This window comes from Micropterus dolomieu, linkage group LG12 (assembly GCF_021292245.1).
Source record: "Micropterus dolomieu isolate WLL.071019.BEF.003 ecotype Adirondacks linkage group LG12, ASM2129224v1, whole genome shotgun sequence".
Taxonomy (NCBI): Eukaryota; Metazoa; Chordata; class Actinopteri; order Centrarchiformes; family Centrarchidae; genus Micropterus; species Micropterus dolomieu.
In genome coordinates, this window is record NC_060161.1 from 10667138 (window position 1) to 10688187 (window position 21050).

At 42.3% G+C, this 21050-nt stretch overlaps 1 protein-coding gene across 1 annotated transcript in view; it reads right to left on the bottom strand.

Annotated features, from left to right (window-relative positions):
* Positions 1-386: 386 nt before the first annotated feature.
* nrxn2b (neurexin 2b) overlaps positions 387-21050 on the bottom strand; it is a 578222-nt gene continuing 557558 nt past the window's right edge. Inside the window, exons 18-20 of the mRNA XM_046065329.1 lie at positions 13814-13985; positions 1281-1370; positions 387-394 (exon numbers count right to left, since the gene is read on the bottom strand). Coding sequence (XP_045921285.1) covers positions 387-394; positions 1281-1370; positions 13814-13985 — 270 coding nt within the window. The remainder of the gene's footprint in view (positions 395-1280; positions 1371-13813; positions 13986-21050) is intronic.

Sequence of the window (21050 nt, forward strand, 5' to 3'; positions counted from 1 at the left end):
TCATCTTCTCAATTCCTCCCTGCATGTGCTATCACATATCACAATATCCTTTCTGAGGAGCATCTGAAGCTAATTGGCTAATGCTTAAAAAATTGTGATAATCTCAAAACATCTCTCATGCAAATAGAAAAGATAAAACAAGTCTCACAGCTTTGGATATTCTAATAATCTACATTTGTAAATTCTCATCCCGACACTGTGGGTTTTATTCTGCAAAATGGTACTATATGTGCTCTTGTTAACCTCTTTTTGAAACAACCAGACTTCACAATATGCACAAAAGTGTATGAGAAATGTCTGCTATGCTTTTACTGTGACACAGAAACTATTTTAAGGCTCCAGTTAGCAGTCTTCCTGATTTATTTTATTTCGCTCTTTTTAAAGAATCAACCACCTTCAGCAGCACAAACACACGGCACAAGACGAAGACAAAGAGGTTGGGACATTTGGCACTCAAAGGGTTAAAGAATCATCACTTTGATTGGACCACATGTGACCCTTACGGCACTAGTTATGCATCATGTTAGGCAGAAAATGGCGCCCACATGCTGCAGTGAATGTAGACTGATTACTGAACAAACACTTCAACAGTCCCTTTAACTTTTAGTGACTTTCATGGGGGATTCCTTTTTCTTGAATATCCAGTAATAAAATATTCTTTTTGTTTTCATGAATGATTAAATAGAGTCAATGCAAATTCACATTCAGCCAACAAAAGACACAGGAAAGAAGCAAACGGAATCCATAGGCTATTTACATGTGGTCTGGTTATTAGGGGGTTATGTCGGGTTATTTGGGGGTTAATTCTCTGAAGAGATGCAGCCCCAGTTTAAGGTGCTTTGGATATGGTCCCCTGGATATCTGCATACAAATGCTAGAGAAAGGTGTTTTATTTATTTATTAAAAACTAACATCTACTGGAATGTTTTTGAAATGCCAATTATTACACAAAGAACAGCTTCAAGTCTGCAAGCTAGGGTGTAAAATTATAGCAAACATGTGAAAGAAAACAACAAATCTTCCAACAATGCCTGATTACCAGGTTGGTTTTCAGATACCAATTGAGATAAGGAATAACTGCAAGGAATGACTTATGATACATCAGCCAATTACTATTAGGCATGTTAAAGGCAATTAAATGGATTATAGGGGACCTACAGTTCTGTTAAAGAGCCAAATCACATTCACCCCTGTTACATGGCACTGCACCTCCTCCAGAGTGGTAGTTAACGGTAGGTTAGGTGGTTAGATCATTAGTGGAGTTAAAGGGATTTTATTACCTTTGTCGAGTAGCCACTCGTCAACTACCCGACCGAGTCGGTATGGGATTCTTTGTCTAGCAATAGCCAGGCGCTCATTATCAAAGTTCCCTTTAAGAAATTTGGAGAAGACAAATTAAGAGGTTACAAAAAAATCTGGAAGTTGAAAGGTTAGAGGTTAGAAGGGCAACATGGCAAATGTTTAGCAAGTTATGTTCTTTAAATCAGCTTTAGTTAGGACAGGAAGAACTTGATGTGTTTTTCGAGCTGGTTTGTTTGGTTAGACAAGTTAACAGCATTCTAGTTACCTTGAGTTTAAGTGTTCTTTTAAATGCACTAACAATTTAAACAGATTTATGAATTATTTAGATATAGTATGATTACATTTGTTGTGCTAGCTTATGACAGCTATCCGCAAAGTGAATGCACTTTAGAAATGTGTTAGCAGTAATGGTGTAAATTAAGCTAGAATCACACAAAGAACCAGTAATTGTTGAACAACAGAACGACTAAATTGTGAATGAATATAGCAGAAAAAAAAGACATCTCAACATCAGCAATAAACCATTGTTATTTCACATGAGCAAGAGATAATCACACAGTACTAAAACACAGGTCATGGTTGTTTCAAGGAAGACACATTTTAGTTCCCATTCCACACAAAGAGTTTCTGATTAGAAAATCACCATCTCCCCCCAAATCCGACAACAGGATGTCATTCTGCCCGTGGAGCATCACTTCACTTTGACTCCGACTCTACTACTTCAGCTAAAGCAAAAAGGTTTTGGTGAAACTGTCAGCACTGTGTTTTTCTCAGGTCCCCCCCGCCCCCATGCATTAATTGAGCACTTCTCAGTGGCACTTGGCAATTAGCATCACTTGATCAGCATGTCAAAGAAGTTTCATAGCTGCTGTGCAAACTTATTATCCCTCACTTCACTTCAATCAACCTCGGGTCATGCTGCGTACATCTCCAACACCGTCAAAAGAGACGGAGCTGGAATTAGGGGAGATGAGGGCGGATGGTGGCCAGGCTGAGGGTTTGATGAAGTCTAATGTGGTGGCACTGTCGGAGGATTAATTAGACGTTATTGTCTATGTCAAACGGCAATCTTTGCAGATTACAGGCTTAAAACGAGATGGAAAAGCAGTGATTCCAAAAAAATTGGGGTCAGGAAATTCCCAGATGTCGATGAGGAGCGACATCTGGGGTTCCCAGAAAATGAGGAACATGCTGTTATCTCTTTAATTGAATGGAAATTGAATCAAAAAAGTGTCACTACATACAAGGTGATACAATTTAACTTTTAGGTTCAGCCTACTTAATCACCCCAGTCCAAGTAAATTCTATTTGCTCCTGGCTCTGTTATAATTTGCCACTGTAAGCCAAAATAAACAAAACAATTTTATGCATTAAAAAAAACAATATAAGCATTTTTGGACCTGGATATGAGTCTGTTTTGGAGGTTTATGACATGAAAAAGAGAGAGCCATTGAAAAACAGTGATGAAGGAGAGTTAGGGGCTAAATTCTAAACAGAAGTGTTCTGAAGTAAATCCTGCATCCTAAGTAGTATACTTTGATATTGCTTCCCCCACTGTGCTGCTGTAGTGATCTTAAATAGACCACCTCTCAGTTCTGCAGTACCTAAGTCCACTCCCCAGGGGTCTCCCCCCCCACACACACACCTGCCTACACATTGATGGTTCACAAAGGCTGAGGAGGAGTGTTTTTATGTGCACGTGTGCATACTGTATGTGAACTTACACAGCTGGGACATAGGACTACAGTGAAAAAAACAATGAGAAAGAAAGAAAGGCAAAGGAGGAAGACTGGAACAAATGATAGCTGGCAAATGGATGGAGAAGCATATAGAGGACAAGCAGGATGAACATGTAACAGTAGGTGCTTAAAATGTATTATATGACTCACAGGGGCAGGTCATATACAGGAAACAGGAAGAAGGAAATTAAGCAGTTAAATTGTTAGTGGATGTTTTGATCTTTCTACAATCTATAATTGCCAGTCATTATGCTTTTATTAGCATCTGCAATAATACCTCAATTAACCCTATAAGGGGTCTGAACAATCTGAAAGGTGAAGTCATTATTTCCATTCCAATTTCCCAGTAGTTTTTAGTGACTTGAAAACATCTGTCATAGCAGCAAACTGTTCTGAATTAAGAGTAATCTGTACTGCGGCATGTTAGTGGGACCAATTACATGCATGTGTTCACACTGCACTTAAGAATAGCTAGGTACTACTCTGCCTTCTGGAACGGCAGTGCAGCAATTACGGTGCACAGCGCACACGCCAGCCTATTTTAGAGATGACATGGGCACTCTGCAGCAATCACTGAATTAGAAAAGGAGAGACAGACGCTGCTGGTAGCACAGAGAGAGAGGGGAGAGAGGGAAAGACGAGAGGGGGGTTGGCTGTTGAGAAAAGGCGAAATAATAACACAGTGAAAGGAAAATAGTGGGAGGCAGTGGTCCTCAGTGAGATGAATCAGTCCTGTGAGTGTTATATTCTTCTACTGCTGCATTTGCTATATCATCCACAAATCCTGACTAAATCTCCTCCCTCTTCTTCTTCCCTCCTGTCTTGTCTGAATCACACTGAGGCAGCCACTTCCAGTACCTTAATCCTATGAAGGGTCCATTTTATCATCCAAATAATAATTTATAATGAGTATCAACTGGAGAGATGTAGTTCTCCCTCTAGTGGCATCTGTTAGACACTGACGTTGGGAAACCACTCCTCAAATGGTTTTATCCTCCTTTTCCTCTGTGCCTCCTCTATTGAATGCTTCCTTCCTTTTTTGCATCACCCTCTCCTTAAGCCCCTTTCCTTGTTTAACTCTCTCATTAATTCCTTTGTGCTTGCTTCTTTCCTTCTATCCACTCCATTCTCTGCTTGTCCTGCCCTTGTTCTTGAACAATCATTCATCCACACTTCATTATGTCTTTTTTACCCCCTTTCCATTTGGATTTCTTTTTCACCAATTCCTTCCATCCCCCATTCCCTCCTTGCACCGTCACTACCTCCTTTTGTATCCCAATTCTTCCTTTTCTATTATTTCTTCTTGAGCTTTTGCTCCTTCCGTCCTGTCCAACTCCCCCCTCCTCAACAACTTTCTTTTTATTCATCCCTTCCCCTCAAATGTCTTCCTTCCTTCTTTTGAACCAGTTAGCTTCTGTTCATTATTTCTCAACGTTTTCTTCCCTCTGTCCTAAGTCTTCCTCCTACATTCTCTTACAAATCTAATCTCTTAAAACCCCTCCTTTTGTTTTGTTTACCTCCATTCCATTTCATCCCTCCATCCTTCTTTATTGCCTAGAAGATTAAATGTTGTACATTGTGAGAACAAATTCAATGTGCGTCTACAGTGTGCAAATGCATATGTATTCTTTCCCTGGCAAACAAGAGGGAGTGACAACAGCCTCACCAACAACCAGAGTATGACAAACAACAAACAATGTGTATCTACTCAAAACAAAAAGAAAACTGGTGATGGAGAACAGAATGTGATTGTGAGTCTGACCACAAACGTATGCAGAGCGACAGAAAAATATTGCCACAAAGTTCTGTTGCCCAGGTTTCTGAGTCATCTACACTCCGCTGGCAGAAAATCTAAATTCCTCCGTGTCTTGCTTGTTTGTTTGCATCTGTTTGCACTCAGATCCTTGGAGAAATAATTCATTCTGAGTGAACCAGTGAAACTTTTCCCCTCTCGCTCCTCTCCCCACCAGCTGAAGACTGTTCTGCATGAGAATGGGGGAATAGATTAAACAGCTGGGCCCTAGTCTTCTCCCTCACCGCCATTATCACAACCGCATCGCTCCCAAGACTATTCCCTTTGCTTGATGTGAAAGACGGCGGAACAATACTATCGGACCTGGCGCTCAAGGTAATCTGATATACAAGAGAGAGAAAAATAAACTACTTAATCAAACTGTTAAAATACTAGTCATGGGGAGAAGTTGAAAACAGGTGTATACAGTTTTCTGTGGTTCTGAATGAGCTTTGTCAAGTGTGAGAAACTCACCCCTGATGATATTGTAGGGATGTTATCAGGGTTATCTCAACTCGAGCTTGAGACAAAAAAATAATAATCAAAAGCCCTCGTTACAACATTGGGGTACTGGGGTTTGAAAGACATGGGCGCTTAGCAGGCAGGGATTGTCTAATGAAAGATGCTCTATTGGTAGCATTTTGTGAAATGTAGTATTCTAGTGTTTTTGGAGCTTGACCGATATTAGGGACTAAAAGTCAGGATATCTTTTGCCTCTATTGCTTTGATTTCTTTTTTCCCTCTTCTTCATGTCGCCGCATAGTATTTGATTTTGGGCAGCTACATGTAAACATCATATTTCATTCAACCTGGGTAAAGTCTTGTCCTGACTATTAGAAGACGGTATTTTTGTATTCCATACTGACTCCTGGGTTGTGATGCATGTAATGGGAAAGTAAGATAATACAGGCATCATCCATTTTACTGTTGATTTACATGTTATGTACTTAAGTGAAACAGTCACAAGACAATTATTTGGTAACAACATGATCTCAAGACTTTGATAAGCGAGTCACCACATTTCAGCGTTGCATTTTTCTAAGGATTTCTAAGGCTTATTTGTTCAGATGGATTCAGATTCAGAAGGAGATGTAAGTATTGTTTTAGTAATTATCTATCACAGGGCATACTGTATGATTCCGGGACATATGGGTGAAAAAAGCATTTGTTTTCTATTTATAGGTGCATATAATTATCTTAAGTAAAATGTAAGCCAAGCCACAACCCAGCAGACTATGTGCATGCAAACATCAGAGGCTGGTCCACAGTTATTCACACTACTCGTGTATTTGGCCAGCCAGCATGTCTGCGGCTCTGGACCCCCTGGCTCAGAACATCCACCCTGAAACACTGGTGCTATCTCCACTCAGGAAGCCAGAAACCTATCTGTCCTCCTGTAGCGTTCCATGCTTGGTGCCTAGAGCATTGCCTGGATTAACAGCCATGATGGGGTTCGCCCTGAATAGGTATCACAGCTGCTGTGCTAGGGGCAGGGCAAGGGTGCGCCGATTGACTGGCACCTCGGGGACACACAAAGAAGGTGGAGGACGGACGAGAGACCTGTGTGGCGTGCTTGGTGTGTGGAGTGTTACACACATAGTTGTTCTATGTCTGTTGGTGAGAGCTGGAATCTAATGTGCTGATAATCCAACACATGAATCACAAACTACTCTGTCTCACGCTGTCTCCTTCTGTAACAGTGGATATGTGTGCATGTGAGTGTGTGTGGAGTCTCTTCAAGGAGCCAAATGTATATCATGTAGCTCTGCAGGCAGCCAGATGCCCTTGTACAGGACACCCACATCGGAAATCCATCCACAACAATGGAGATTACATTGGAGACGCTTGGCCACCGGCCATCCTGCTCTCCCTCCCTCTCACAGAAACCTCTCTCTGTCAAGTTAGCCTCATTCTGTTTTTCATTAGGTAACTTTAGATGGATTGCTTTCATATCCACTGGGTGTCTTAGAGCAGATGGGGAAGAAGAAACCACTGCCCTATGCACTGTAACTACTAAATGTATCTCTGATGGAATCTCCATCTTATCAAGTCTTTTTTTGTCTCTAAAAGTCAAGAGAAAAAAATCTGCCAGTGGGATAAAACACATGAAATGATGGCATTTTTTGCTGCCTATTCCCTCCAACCTAACTGCTACTGCGTGGAAAATAAAGCAATTTACCTATCCACCACACTACTTTGTTCAGTGTAAATACATTGCCCACCATTCGTGTCAGCATGTATTTGGAACTGATGACATCTCACTGCTTGCTCATCTTTCATCTCCAGCCGTTATCAATCCAATGCGCTCGTTTTCACTTCAACAGAATCCTTCAGCCACGGTGGATTTGTGCTAGAGTGGCTGCCAGAGTGAATCAGAGATAGCCCCCCTACTCATGTGGAAATCATAGTTGTCACTTCTCTAATTACCTAAAGCAATCTTTTCCCTCTCCTGCTCTGCACTACTTAGATATGGTCTCCCTCTCTTTCGCTCTCTCCTCATCATTACTTTCTTTCTCTCTCTCTCTTTCTTTCTCATCCCATAGCCACAGGCCAATAATTGGAGACACATTCCAGCTGTGCAAGATCCAATCTGAAGGAGTCGCAGAGCACCAGAGGCCCACTAAGAACCCACAGAAAGAGGGGGAACTGTCATCAGTGACAAGTGACTGAGCTGGCTGACCTCAATTAACTCTTTCTCACTTTTTTTTGCCATACTTTCCTGAAAATAATGATGAGTAAATTAAAAATCCAAACTATGACATATGTCAGTTATGCATAATATCAGATCAATGGCCTAAAAGGACTAGCAGTTGCAGTGCTATGCTTGGGGGTGTTATTAGACTTCAGTGTGACTTTAAAAACTCCACTTGTTAACACCAATAACCATGAGAAATAATGAACAGTAACGTGTTAACTTAGCCAATACAGATTAAAAAGGAATCATGGATTTTACGCTAAGATGACCATATGTTTTGTATGTAATGTAAACATACAAAGTAACCAATACGTTTTCGGGAGCTATCAAACAAATAAAGTTAAAATTAGCAGAAAGTAGAAAGTCTGACCATTTTATGCTCCTACAGTGGAAATACTCAAATCAAGTACAAGTCCCCCAAAGTTGGGCTTCACTATGGAACTTAAGTAAGTGTTCTTAGTTACTTTCCACTGCTTCCTTTTATATAGGCTTTTACAAGCTGTAATGATAACTCGGTTTTGTACTCTGACCATACTACCTGGTGCTGCTGCAACAGTGAACACTGTAATTACCTTAAGCACTGTTAAATACAAAAAGCTAAAATATACTGTAAACGAGCCTAGTTTACAGTATATAGATGTGCTCCTCCCAAACAATAAGATATTAAAGATGGTTTCCTTTCAATCCTGTCAAAATGCCACACTGCATCACTGCACACACTTCTTTCATCTTTTGCTTGGTGGACCTTCAAAGTCACACAGGGCTGCTTCGATACTCCTGGCTCGGAGGCCTGTGCTAGTTAAGTGAAATCTGGTCCACGCTCAGCTTAAGTCCATATGCCTATAGCGATTTGTCTTCCTGTGTTGTCTTGTATAGAGTGCACCCCCTCCTCTCCTAATCCTGTTCCTCTCCCCTACTTTTAACATTTTAACTGGCACTGCTGAGTGCTCTCATATTGCTTTTGCTAAAGGACAAAGGGAAGCAGATCTTCTGGGCTGCCTCAACCTCCCCTCCTCACATTCTCTCGTTATCCTCCTTGCTTATTCACGGTTGGTTTTCTTTCTCTCTGAGTGTGGAAGTCGCAAAGACAAAGATGGATATCTAGAAACGGTGGAGACATAAAGGCGATGATAAAAGGGGGCAGGAAGGAGGAAAGAGTGCAGCCGAGAGCTTTGTTGACCCCTTTTCTTGGACCATTTATCTGGCGAGTGAGAACATCTTAACAGCTCAGTCAGAAGAGCTGGAGCTGACCTCACTGGCACAGATAGCCTCTTCCTCTGTGAATCCACATCTCTCTGCTTCCCCTTTTCCTCTCTCTAATGGTCAGTCTTCACGCTGAATGGACCCACTAAATGCCTCAAAGACTGAAAGCGAGGAATGACAATAGCCCTCTCCTTGTACTTTATCTATCTTTCGCTGTCCTTGATTTATGTTCTGTATTAAGTGGAGTGTTGGTCCACTCAATACGAACACTGAGTGCGTTTCAAGTAGTGAGTAATTTTGTTAGCAAGTAGTAAGTGATGTTTGTTATGAAATCATTTGTGGTTCACGCACAATGCTTCATTGTGTGTGTATGTGCCTGCATGTGAGAGGTGTACACATGCTGCGTACTGTCCAGGCGGCATGTAATCTTCCCTCCTGTGATGCAATCCAATTTGTGTTCAGTAACATGCAAAACCTCATCCATCACACCAGTGATAGAAGCTATCTCCCAGCAAGCACACTGCGTCTCGTTCTCCTCTTTTTGTCTACCCAGCCTCTCCTTCTCTGTCTCGTCCTCTCCTCATCCCTCATCTTCTTCAGTCCGTCATTTTCAGCAATGCATCCCAAGCACTTTGCTGGAGAGGACTATACTGCTTTCCCTCTCCTCTATCTCACCTGTTGTCAACCCCTCCACCCCCTCCACTGCAACTTTCTGTTTCTAATGCAGCTCAGAAACTAAAGCAAAGTAGATTTACAGCCTGTAAATACTGGCAAGTGAGAAGAAACAGTGAGTGTGGAAGTCACACTGTGCACTCTCATTGGTCATAATGACACTGTTATGAGGTAGCAAAATATGTTAATCCCAGCCAATATGCTTTAATAGTGATAATAACTTTGGTTGAAAAATATTAATTATCCAAAGCTCAGGGGGCACGATAATTAAGTCCAAATGCTAAGAGTGGCATGAACCCAATGGAAATGTTTTTTTCCAGAAGCTTCCTTTTTACTGTAATGCCATAATTTACGGTGGTTAATTAGTATAATCACAAAAAGAGTTAATGTGGGGTGATTTGCAAAGAGATAAGATGATGATGATTCATGAAAGCACCTCTATACACACTCACAGGTAATCACACAAACAAAGGTAAACATACATGCACATACTTAGACACTCATAAATGCGACTACATATGTACTCAAAAGCAAACACACAAACACATGTACAGACACACACACACAAACTGGGAAAGAACAGGATAACATGGATGCAAATTTCATAATGACAATCAAAGGATTTGACTAGTCTGGGTTTCAAGATAACAAATACTGATCATTTTTAATCAACGATGTTGGTAGTTAATTGTTGATAAATATAGAACAACACAATATTCCCCAAATAATTCTCTACAGATATGCACGTCAAAAGAAAATCAAAGGTGCAGGATTAGCATGTAAATTCTGGGAAAATCACAATATCAATGAATGTCAACGACCCCAGATGTTACCAAAAAACTTTGGAATTAGCACTTAACGTCAATGTTAGAGATACTTCATTTAGATCATTAAAGCAAGACTGCGCAGGAAATCACACGCTCTTCCTTTTACAAATCAATCATCTCGGTTGGTCTGGTATGACAAGTAGCTTACACAGGCTAATGTTAGCAAACTTTGTGCTACTGCTCCTACTGTTTTATCATTTAGCATTGTCCCATAATTGCATCCCATAATTAATCCGTAACATGAATTACACTGCAAAAGTGTAAACCTCTGTAATCTGGTAACAGCTCAAACTAGAAGCTTTTCAGCTATGAACATTAATTCAGAACAGTGTTTAGGCCGCTATGTCCTTGGAGCTTATTTGAAAATAGTACACACCCTTTTGCCAATCAGAAATGAGATCAGATATTCTCTAGGCCAATGGTATAAAACTGCAAATAAACCATTGCAGACTAAACAATTAGCCGCATCATATCTGCTACCTTTCTCACAGCAGATGACCAGTAAATACAGGGAATCTGATGGGAAATGGAACAATTACAGTCCGTATGGCACTGCTGATAACATCTGCCTGTTTATCTGTGGCCAGGTTGAGGTGCTCAGTGTGATACAGGGATGTTTTTATTGAGCCAGTCTGCCATTTTGGGAATGTGGGATGTGGGGTGGGCCAATAACTGTTGCTCCGGGACCTACCGGGGACACATGACACACTGGATTAGCTGGTCGGGCGCTCCTCTGACACTTTTTGTCTGCTCTCTGTCCATCAAATGCATACATGCACACACGGAAAAACAATGACACACACACACACACACACACACACTGCACTATGCCATGGACGCAGATAGACGCACGCACTGTTGCACAGACAATCAGACAGGGGCCAAAACACCCACAGACACACACTCCCTGAGGACTACAAATATCACTTCGTGGGACATCAGGAGACGTGTTGCTTTGCAGTTGAATGTTCCTGACTCGTGACGACCATGTTTGCTGTTAACATCCTGTCTCTCCAAATCATCACCTCGCATTGGCCTTCTTTTTATAAGCCTGCTGCTAGAAGGCTTATAAAAACGGCGTGTTTGCGTGGAAAGCAATGCAAACACTGAGCTGAAGCCCTATTTACAGTGCCTGTAAACGTGTGTGTGTCAGAAAAATATACAGAAAGATAACCTGTCACTTGTGTTTCATGCGTAAGGGTGACAGATTTACATTCTCTCTTTTATACCTATCGTCCTTGTCCTTGTAGCTGTCCTCTGGGAACTTTTACATTTATTAGGTGATGGTCTACAAGAGGACGAATCCCACATGTAACTCTCTGTGTGAACAAAGCAGCAGACAGGGCTCAAACTGCAGTGGTATCCCATTGAGACTGCCTGATGTGGGTCACAACAGCCCCTTTGGGGAGAGAGATTTCACAGGAAACTGCACTTCCTTGTTTTGTTAGAGGAACCAGACAAATTTGGCACCTGTAACACATAACAGAAAGCCCCATTGGAGGTACCTTTCATGACAACTTGTTCTTTCTTTCTTCTTCTTTCTTTAAATCTGGCTACATGGACCTTTTAAGATTCAGTGCCACACTGGGAAAGCCTGGCAATCATGTTGCATAACATAAGCATCAAAAAGAAGAAGTAGGTCTGAATATGTTGTGAGTATTTTGTCCTGTTTAGAGAATCTTAAGATGTCTAAATCTCCAATCTGGGTCACAGGAACTTGATTCAACAAGGGAGCTCCCCCTATTTCTTTCTCCCCTCTACAAACTATAACCTCACTGTCTCAATTTACACACCTCCTTTTTCCCCTACGTATTCCTCCGCCCTTGTGTGCCAAAGCCTCATACAAGGTTTTGCTTTCCTAATGTGTAACATCTCTGTTTCCTCAGGATGCCGCCCCACCAGACGATGACAACTGGAACCTTCAAAGCAAGCATCCAAAAATAGTTTGAATAGATCTAGCTCACATAAATGAATCAAAGCTGTTCTACACACCAACCGACATCCCCTCTCCTTCATCTATTTCCTTAGTCCCCATAACCTCTTTAAACTTCAGACAGGCACCAGCCCCCAGCATACAAACACAAAACTCATCAAGTAAACTAACAAACAACAACAAAATAACACGCTTCAATTCTTGATCAGCAGAGGAAAAGGAAAGAAATGTTTGACAAAGACAAAGGAGGGCAGGAGGGAAGGGGAATAAAAAGAATACAATATGGGCTGTGCATTCATGTTCCTTTATGAAACAAAACATAGATTTGGATGATGACACTCACTTGCCAATGTTAACAGGCTGCTCTGCGGTTATTTTCTGAGCGGTTCGAGCTATTGTTAGTTGAAGGCTTCTCTTTGGAGCGTATGCTGTTGTGAAAAGGGCTGCATTTCCATCATAATAACAACTGAAAAGAGTGAACTGTCATAGGGCGCTTCCTCTTCTGGCTGTGAAGCATGCCCCTCAGTCCAGCCTCGCTGTGCTGACGGATGAGCAAGAGAATTCGCTTCTCTCAATGCCAAAACAAAGCCTCAAAATGTGGGATCACTGCTGTGACAGAAAATGTCACAGTCCCATTGCTCTATAAGTCAACTAGAGTAAATATCATGGCTACATTAGTAGCACTCTCCCTGCTTTTTGAAACAATGACAGTGCTTTTGGACAATGCCGATGGAACACTTCAGTGGGGATGGAGATTTACTTTTAAGTCAGACAACATCAGTGTAGAATAAAAACACCGGTGGGTGTACTTCTGTATTCAGGTATTAGTTTTCCACATGACCGTTAACACCTACCACTTGCAGGCAGTGGAGCCTGGCTTAGCACGGTGTTTACCAAATGCAAAATGTCTTCCTTTGAACAACCATGAACAAAGGGGAAACACAATGGAGAGAGAAATGAAGTGAGAGCTTCTGCGTAGCCAAAAATAGCCTCAAAATTCAGGCCAAAATAGAATACCATGATAATGGTTAAACAACAGGACATTAGCACTCACCTAGCAGTGACTCGTTGGGTGTTTGCCCTTGTTTAAAGTCTGCATGTGTTACAATGTTGCGCCTGTGTTTATACTGAAGCCGAGGCATGACTTATAAACACCCCCACATACTTTCCCAGCGTGTCCTCTTTCTGTATTCTGCCCAGTGCCCATGCTTACCAACCATACCTGACTGGCATACTTGCATTCTGCTGGTCTCGATTCAGTGCTTTCACAGTGCCAGAAGCTACAATGGTAGACTAACTGCAGAGAGCTGGTTGCTCTTAGATGGGAGATTGCTTGCCTCAGGAAGGCTGCTTGGCTCTTCCTGCCTTTCAGACCAGGACCTGACTTAATCACCTGGAATAATGCAGGCACGCTCTAAATATGAATGTCCTGATAAATAACCCAGAGCCCTCACAGAATCTCCTATAAAAATCACTTTGTGGCGCATGGAATGCTGGATTAATGAGTAATATTTATTTTCAAAAGCTCCTTCTTTCTCTCTCCACTGTGTTACCCAGTTTATGTGAAAATTCAATACTATAAAAGGTTCAAATCCAACTTTGATAACTCCCTCCCTCTCTCAGTCCCCAGCTTGGGGCCCCTGGTCCTACCTGAAGGGAAACGTTCGATGACAGGCTGGTTGTCCACCTGTAGTGTGGCGTTGCCACCACTGCGCGTGAATCGCACCACATGGTATTTGCCGTCGCTCACCATCACCGCGCTCTCCTCAATGGTTATGTCGTCCGTTCCCACGTTGAAGATCACGCCGATCTTTCCCCGTTCCTATAGACAGAGGATGGTAGAAAACATTAGGGTAAGAAGGCACCTACAGAAAACACAGAAGTGCACTTTGGACAAGGTTCATCCAGATGTGTTTTACTCTTTTAAAGATCCCAAACTTCAATTTTATGGGACACTGATACTTTGGAAGTGGGTTCATTTTTCCTTTTTGCCCATATCATATAATGCTGCCTATCTCTGCCCATTGGTTACGTTTAAGTTCACTCCTGGTTGAAAATCCTGCTTCAAAAGTAAATACAACATATCAAAGAAGTTTGATACCAGTTCATTGAGTCCCATGAATTAGAACATTTTATAACAGAACCTGGAACATTTCAAACATTCTTTACTCTAGAGCGTGGCTCTGTTGGTTGGCCAGTCTACCACTTTGGTCCAGACTGGTCTACTGGATGGACTGCCATCTACAGATATTCATGCTTCCCACAGGATGAATCCTACTGACTTTGGTTGTCCTCTGACCTTTACTATAGCACCATCAGGGTTGGAGATGATGGCTTTCAGAGAAATATCTAAGTAACTGTTAAATTGTGACACTACACTTAATAATACAAACCTAAAACCACATTTCAGGAGGTATATGAAACACTCTTTGTTACTGGTGTCCCATATTATATGTTTAACCAGAGTAGTATGTTTGAGCTGGCATTGCATAATGGGGATCCTAATACAAATATAAGCAAATCCTTATGTCTGTGTGCGCTGTGTGTGTGTGTGTGAATGCATTACACTGAAGCAACAAAATTGGCAACTAAAAAGTACACTGCAAAGCAGTACAATTATGTTGCAGTCATCAATCCATAAAACCTTCCACACTCATACGCATGATAAGCTCGCTCCTTTGCTGTTTTATGGCAAAAATCAAGATATTCACCAAAAAAGGCCCTCACTGCCTGCAGTCTGATGACGCTGTGAGCATCAGTTCTCACACCCATCAGCCTGGTAAAGAACAGAGTACTTGTTGAGGACTCAGGCACCTTTAGTATTCATCAACCCTGTGACCCCCCTCCCCTCTCCCATCTATTAGTGTTGACAGCCGCCCACTGCTTCGAGTTTATTACAGTCAGCCGCCTACTCCACTCTCATCTCCCGCCATCTCTCTCCTCTCCCTCTGTGTTTGCTGTCCTCAGTCCCAGGAAAGGTCAAAGTCATTTACAGAGTTACAGTCTGCCAGAGCGGCATAGAACAACGGTGGGAGAGACAGAAACAGAAAGGGTGCATACCAGACAGCACCATTACAGACAAATTCTCTGTCTGGCAGTAAATCTTCTGTTGCAGTTTTGTCATGCACAGCCATAAGATCCAGAGCAGCAATTGCCCTGCCGCCTATACTATTGGCACAAACGCTTCCTGGCTGTCACTGCAGGTCAAGCTCATTTGCACAGGGAGTCACTTTTGCACCCCGCTATCTGCCGATTGCAGCAACAACCTCATTGATTCCATTATCTCATTAGCTATTTATTTTGCCACCTTCCATATGCCGAGATATTCAGAGGTGAACGCGTGGCTTTTGCTGGCGGTGGTTTTCAATTATTCATGGCTGATTAAGTATTTTAAAATAGGAAAATATAACACCCTAGTGTTAACAGAACATAAAATAGCTAGTTAATTGAGTAAATAAGTGCAGAGGTTGTGCAGTAAGTTAATGAGCGGTATAATCACAGCCAAATTTATGTGCATCCTAACCACTCTTTGGTGCTATGTGAAGTGTTTACAGTGCAGCTTAGGCCACAGTATGGCCATGCACCGATGACTGCGATTAGGGTGAATAATTGACCATGCTCAAACAGCGGTGCAAGTGGAATTGCTGGTGGCCATGATGCACTGTTGAACAGTCCTAGATGAAGATCAGAACTAAGTTAGACCAGGATGAGTTTCTTAGAGTGGAGCTTGATGGATTGCTCAACAGATGATCTCATTCCGCAAAGAGTGTTGAGCGTCTCAAATGGCAAAGTGCTTCCAGCTTCTTGGGCCCTTAATCAATTGACTCATGTTATAGACTGACCTTCACAGTCTTTCCCCCTGCTCTCCCTATGCATGCCAAAATCCAATATTGGTTCTCAAACATGAATATGAATACTGTCCAGAAGTGTGAGTGAAATGCTTTTGGAGCGAGGAGAAATGCCAGGATCATCTCTATTACAGCCCATGCAGGAGGAAGCTTAGAATTGTCATAGCACCTTTGCCTGGAGAATTAATTCAATTTGCCTGGGCAAAGCAGAATGAATCCACACTATTATGACTGAAAAGCAGAAGGGAGAGTGAATTTGAGTGATATTTACAGAGAGATTAGCATTTGTGTTCCGCAACATTAGCGTTCTTCCCGGTGCTGGGGGAATGTATTGAGCCCATTACGGTGGGAAGCCGCTGGGAACCAGAGGTTTTTTAAAAATGATTTTAGTGTAGCTGTAATGACATTTTAATGGCCATTTCCCTTAAGCGAACATATCTCTGGAAACAGAAGAAAAAAAAATCTTTGAATAACTGGGAGCAGTCAAGCCTGCAACACTGAAATGAAGGGACTGGTAAGTAACTGACAATAAGCCCTGGCTGCTCTTTAAACACCACCACTTCTAAACTACAGCTTAGCAGCCCTTAATCTGCTATAACTGTCAGCTAATGTCACTATGAACGTTGAGTTTTTGCTCTTTTATCCAGAGGTTAGCTCATCTTACTCTTCTTTTTATGGGTCAGTCCGTAGTATAGGTAGGGGTCCACTGTGGACTAAAGGGCCCTGCTTTATGAGATATTTTCCAATTACATCCGATTAAAACCTCAACCTGCTGAAGAAGACAGCATCTCTGTGAGTTAAGAGTTCAATTAAACAATTACAGATCTTCAGTGGCAGGGGGTGTGTTGGAAATACCAACAGACTGGAAAGAGTTTCAATCAAAATTGGTTGAACTGGTTTGTTGCATCAAGTTTTGACTTAAAGTTTTATGTGATGAGGAAGGAAAGCTTGTTAACAAAAAAGTCTTCTTGAATATAATTATTATTATTCCTCAAGCACCAACTTGATGTCCTTGACAAATATCTCAGACCTTGGTGGAACAAATAATATGTTTTTTGCAGAGCAAAAACTGTGGGTCAGCTTCTCACACAACACTAAGTTGACGACAAGTAAAGTTTGTGTGATTCTCTCATTGGGGTTTAGTCTTTTTCTCTAAGACAAAAGAAATATGGCTTTGGAATTTTGTGCAGCAGCAACAGACGAGAAAGAGCAGCGCTGGAATATGGAGAGTTTCCATCTGAACTATTTCAACATGACCTTGCAATGTGTGAGAGTGCGTCGAGGTAAACGCTGCTGGCAAGAGCGGAATGAGAATGAGGCAGCGCCAGAACGAGGCTGCAGTTGGCGTGTGTGGATCAGGGTTATCAGGCAGCCTCAGAGAGCTCTCACTGATCACGCAGAAAAGGAAGATGGAGCGAAGGAGGAGGATGAGGAGGAGGAGCAAGGGGCAGAGGGAAACGCTGCGCGATAAAAGGACAGAGAGAACCTTGATGATCCTCCAGGGCCTCAAGGTGCTTTGAGATCAAAGCTCCTTTTGAAGATGTCAAGATCTTGTTCTATCTTCGCTGCACACACTGATAGTCAACTAAGAAGGGGAAAAATAGACAAAGGGGGAATGTGAATGCATTTTTGAAAGATTTGTTTCTTAGTTTCATTTCTTTACAGACAGCTCAATCACGATGCGCTTCTTCTCTAACACCCCCTGCAGCTTCACATGGAAACACAACTTCGTCTTGATCTATTTGCATTTCCTCAGTGTCTTTCTGCATTTCCCTCTTAAAATCTGATCCATGAGCTCCCAAACAGGCAAATTAGAAAGGGAAAACAGAGAAACAACAAAGAAGCCACTGCTGGATGATCTGGAGGGGGGGGATTTGGCAAGACTCAGACATTCAGTAAGGGAGACACAGAGTGCAGTTGTTTAAATCACTCATGGTATTTTGCATTTTGCTGTATCAACCCGCCTTCTAAAAAGAAAAAAAAAGAAAAAAGACCAGAAATGCGGCTGACCAGTTCAGAAACTTGCTGACGCTGATGATTTGTTTTGACAGATTTCATATTAATAGTCTGTTCATCAGCATCTTTCTTATTTCTCCAAAAATGATCTATCACTGCCCAGATCTGCTTGAGCCTAACATGACATACCAGTGTAAGTATGCAGAGCTGGAGTATTTATTAGTTTATGAATCAGCCAGGGGAGCGGCATGGACAGAGAAATGACTGATGCGTAGATTTGTACTAAATGCCCAACAAAAAGCAATCTCTTTTTCTATGGAGACACACACACGTACACACTTCTAGATGGTATAAGGCAGCTTAATATTTCATACAATGTTACAGCTTGAGCAAGCATTTCAATTTGTAAGCCAGATATACCATATGCTTCTGCAACTGGGCCGGATAGAACATCAAATGGTATCTCTGCATCTCCCTTTTGAGGGTAATTCTGGCTCTATATGGCTAATCAACTTGTCAACATGTATACATTATGCCTGTGAGAGGAGATGGGCTATGGCATCTGCTACAAGGAGAACTGTATAGTGGGGCTAATCTTCTACTCTGAAACTGCAGCGTTATGTAAGAAGCAATAGGCTGTTGCATAACGTGTAGACTCCTCACTGGCTAAATCACCCACTGTCCGTTTCTAGTATCCGTTTCCGTTTCGTATCTAGTGTTCAAATATTATGTGCCCCTTTCTCAACATTCACCTCGAAGGACACAGGGCTACATGTGTGTCGATTCGATTTGGCCAGCAGGGAAAAAAACAGGACAGTGGTGTCAAAACAGTCATTTTGCAGAGAGGATATGCTTGGTTTCATTTATTACACTTTTTCTCTGTCTCTGCTCCGCCAACTCATTTGTATGTGTTTGCAGTGGTCTCTAGCAGTCACCTTGAGAAAGTTGTCCCCCATCTCCTCATCTTAATAGCACTTTATCTCCCCTTCCCGCCCTCCTTCCCTTAGCACGCCCTAACGCTTTCTTTTCTATGCCTCTTTTCGGCGAGAGTGGTTGGGGCTATCTGTTCTTTCCTGCTCTGAAAAAGACATGCGCCCACTCTGACGGAGAATCAGATCTCATTGAGTAACAGACTCACGGTGGGCATGCCCATTTTTCCCGGAGTACACACATATTGGCAGTGAGCCAAAAAACTGCAGGGGGAAGCAACACTTAGAGGGTGGGGTGGGGTGTGGGGGCTTGGGGCGCGATAAATCAGCCAAAACATCATCCTCTATAATCCTAATTATGTTGTCAGCCAGAACCAAAAGTCTTCATTCACTAAGTGTCAGCCTCCAATCTCAAGCACCAACAAAACAACACATACATATACACACAAAAATACACACACAGGCTGGTTGATTCCAGCATGATCTGCACCGCTGGGACTGTTGATGGATGGTGTCCTTTAGCACAATGACCATCAGACCTGTAGTTCTGAATGCCGCCTGACCTACCCTCTCACACTATGAACACATATGAGAACATCCTTGAGCGATGTTATGCCGAGCCCCGTCACACACCGCAGCCTTGTTGATGAAGCTGCAGAGAGCTGATGGATACACACACACACACACACACACACACAAAGACACTGATTTGTGTACGCGTTTCCTGGTGTTTGAGATCCAACTGATCGTACAAAGCGTGACATGTGGTGCAGCTGCTTTGTGTCTGATGAACAATTAAAACCATGCACAGCTCAACGTGTCTATAAAGCATATGTTTACTTTATACTGCTGTGGAGGCAGGCTTGTAATAAAAGAAATTCATACTAATACGTGCCCTCATGAAACAGGCAGTGCTGGAAACTCTGGGATGTAAGGCAAGGCAGGTTTATTTGTATAGCACATTTCACCACCATTAGGTAAGTCAAAGTGCTTTACATAAAACATAAAAGCAACAGGGAAATATAAAAAAGTTTAAAAGCAACATAGGGAAATTGAAAAAATACACATTAAAATATAATAAAAGTTACAGTGCAGTGTACAATCAGGGTTAAAAGAGCTAAATGGAAAATAAAAACAGGCTGAGGGGTTGAGCGAATAACTGAGTTACAATTATTTTCCAAAGAGAATAAACAGAGAAGTACACTTTATCTACTCTCTCTAGCTAGTCTGTACTCGGGTCCATAGCAATCTTTGGGTCCACTGAAACTCCAAAAACCCTCGGACACTATAGAGAAACCAGGACATGTCTGTCCGCGGGCCACAGTGTAGTGACCATTTGTCAATAGGTCATGTGACACAGATTATTAACTCCATTCCCTCAAAAGTAAATACTGTCAAGAAAATATGCAAGAAATATGCAAAGGGTCAGCGGTGCACATTTGTGTTTGAAAGTTCATAAAAGTTGAACTCTACAAGAAAGCATCACACAGATTTGCTCTGAGTTGCCAACCTGTTAGGGGACAGTTGCCTATTTGCACCCAACAAGTTAAAACCAATATTCAATATTTTACTACTTTTAATACTCTGTTCTGGTTCCCACCAATTCCTGAGGGAAATATCTGCCTTTTAAGCTGCTAAAAAAGAAGTTGAGTGCACGTGTTCAGCGTCATATCCAGAGGTTGTCTTTGGGAAATAGTCATGTGAGTGCTGCCAGCATTGCCGCAGAGGCTGAAGGGGTGGGGGGGGGGGGGGGGGGGGGGGGGGGGGGGGGGGGTCAGTGTTCAGACCATTCGCCGCACACTGCATCAAATCGGTCTCCATGGCTGTCGTCCCAGAAGTCGCCTCTTCTAAAGATGATGCACAAGAAAGCCTGCAAACAGTTTGCTGAAGACAAGCAGACTAAAGACATGGACTACTGGAATCAGGTCCTGTGGTCTGATGAGACCAAGATAAACTTATTTGGTTCAGAGGGTGTCAAGCGTGTGTGGCGGCAACCAGGTGAGGAGTTCAAAGAGAAGTATCAAGCATGGTGGTGGGAGTGTCGTGGTCTGGGGCTGCATGAGGGCTGCTGGCACAGAGTAGCTACAGTTCATTGAGGGAACCATGAATACCAACATGTACCGTCACATACTGAAGCAGAGAATTATCCCCTCC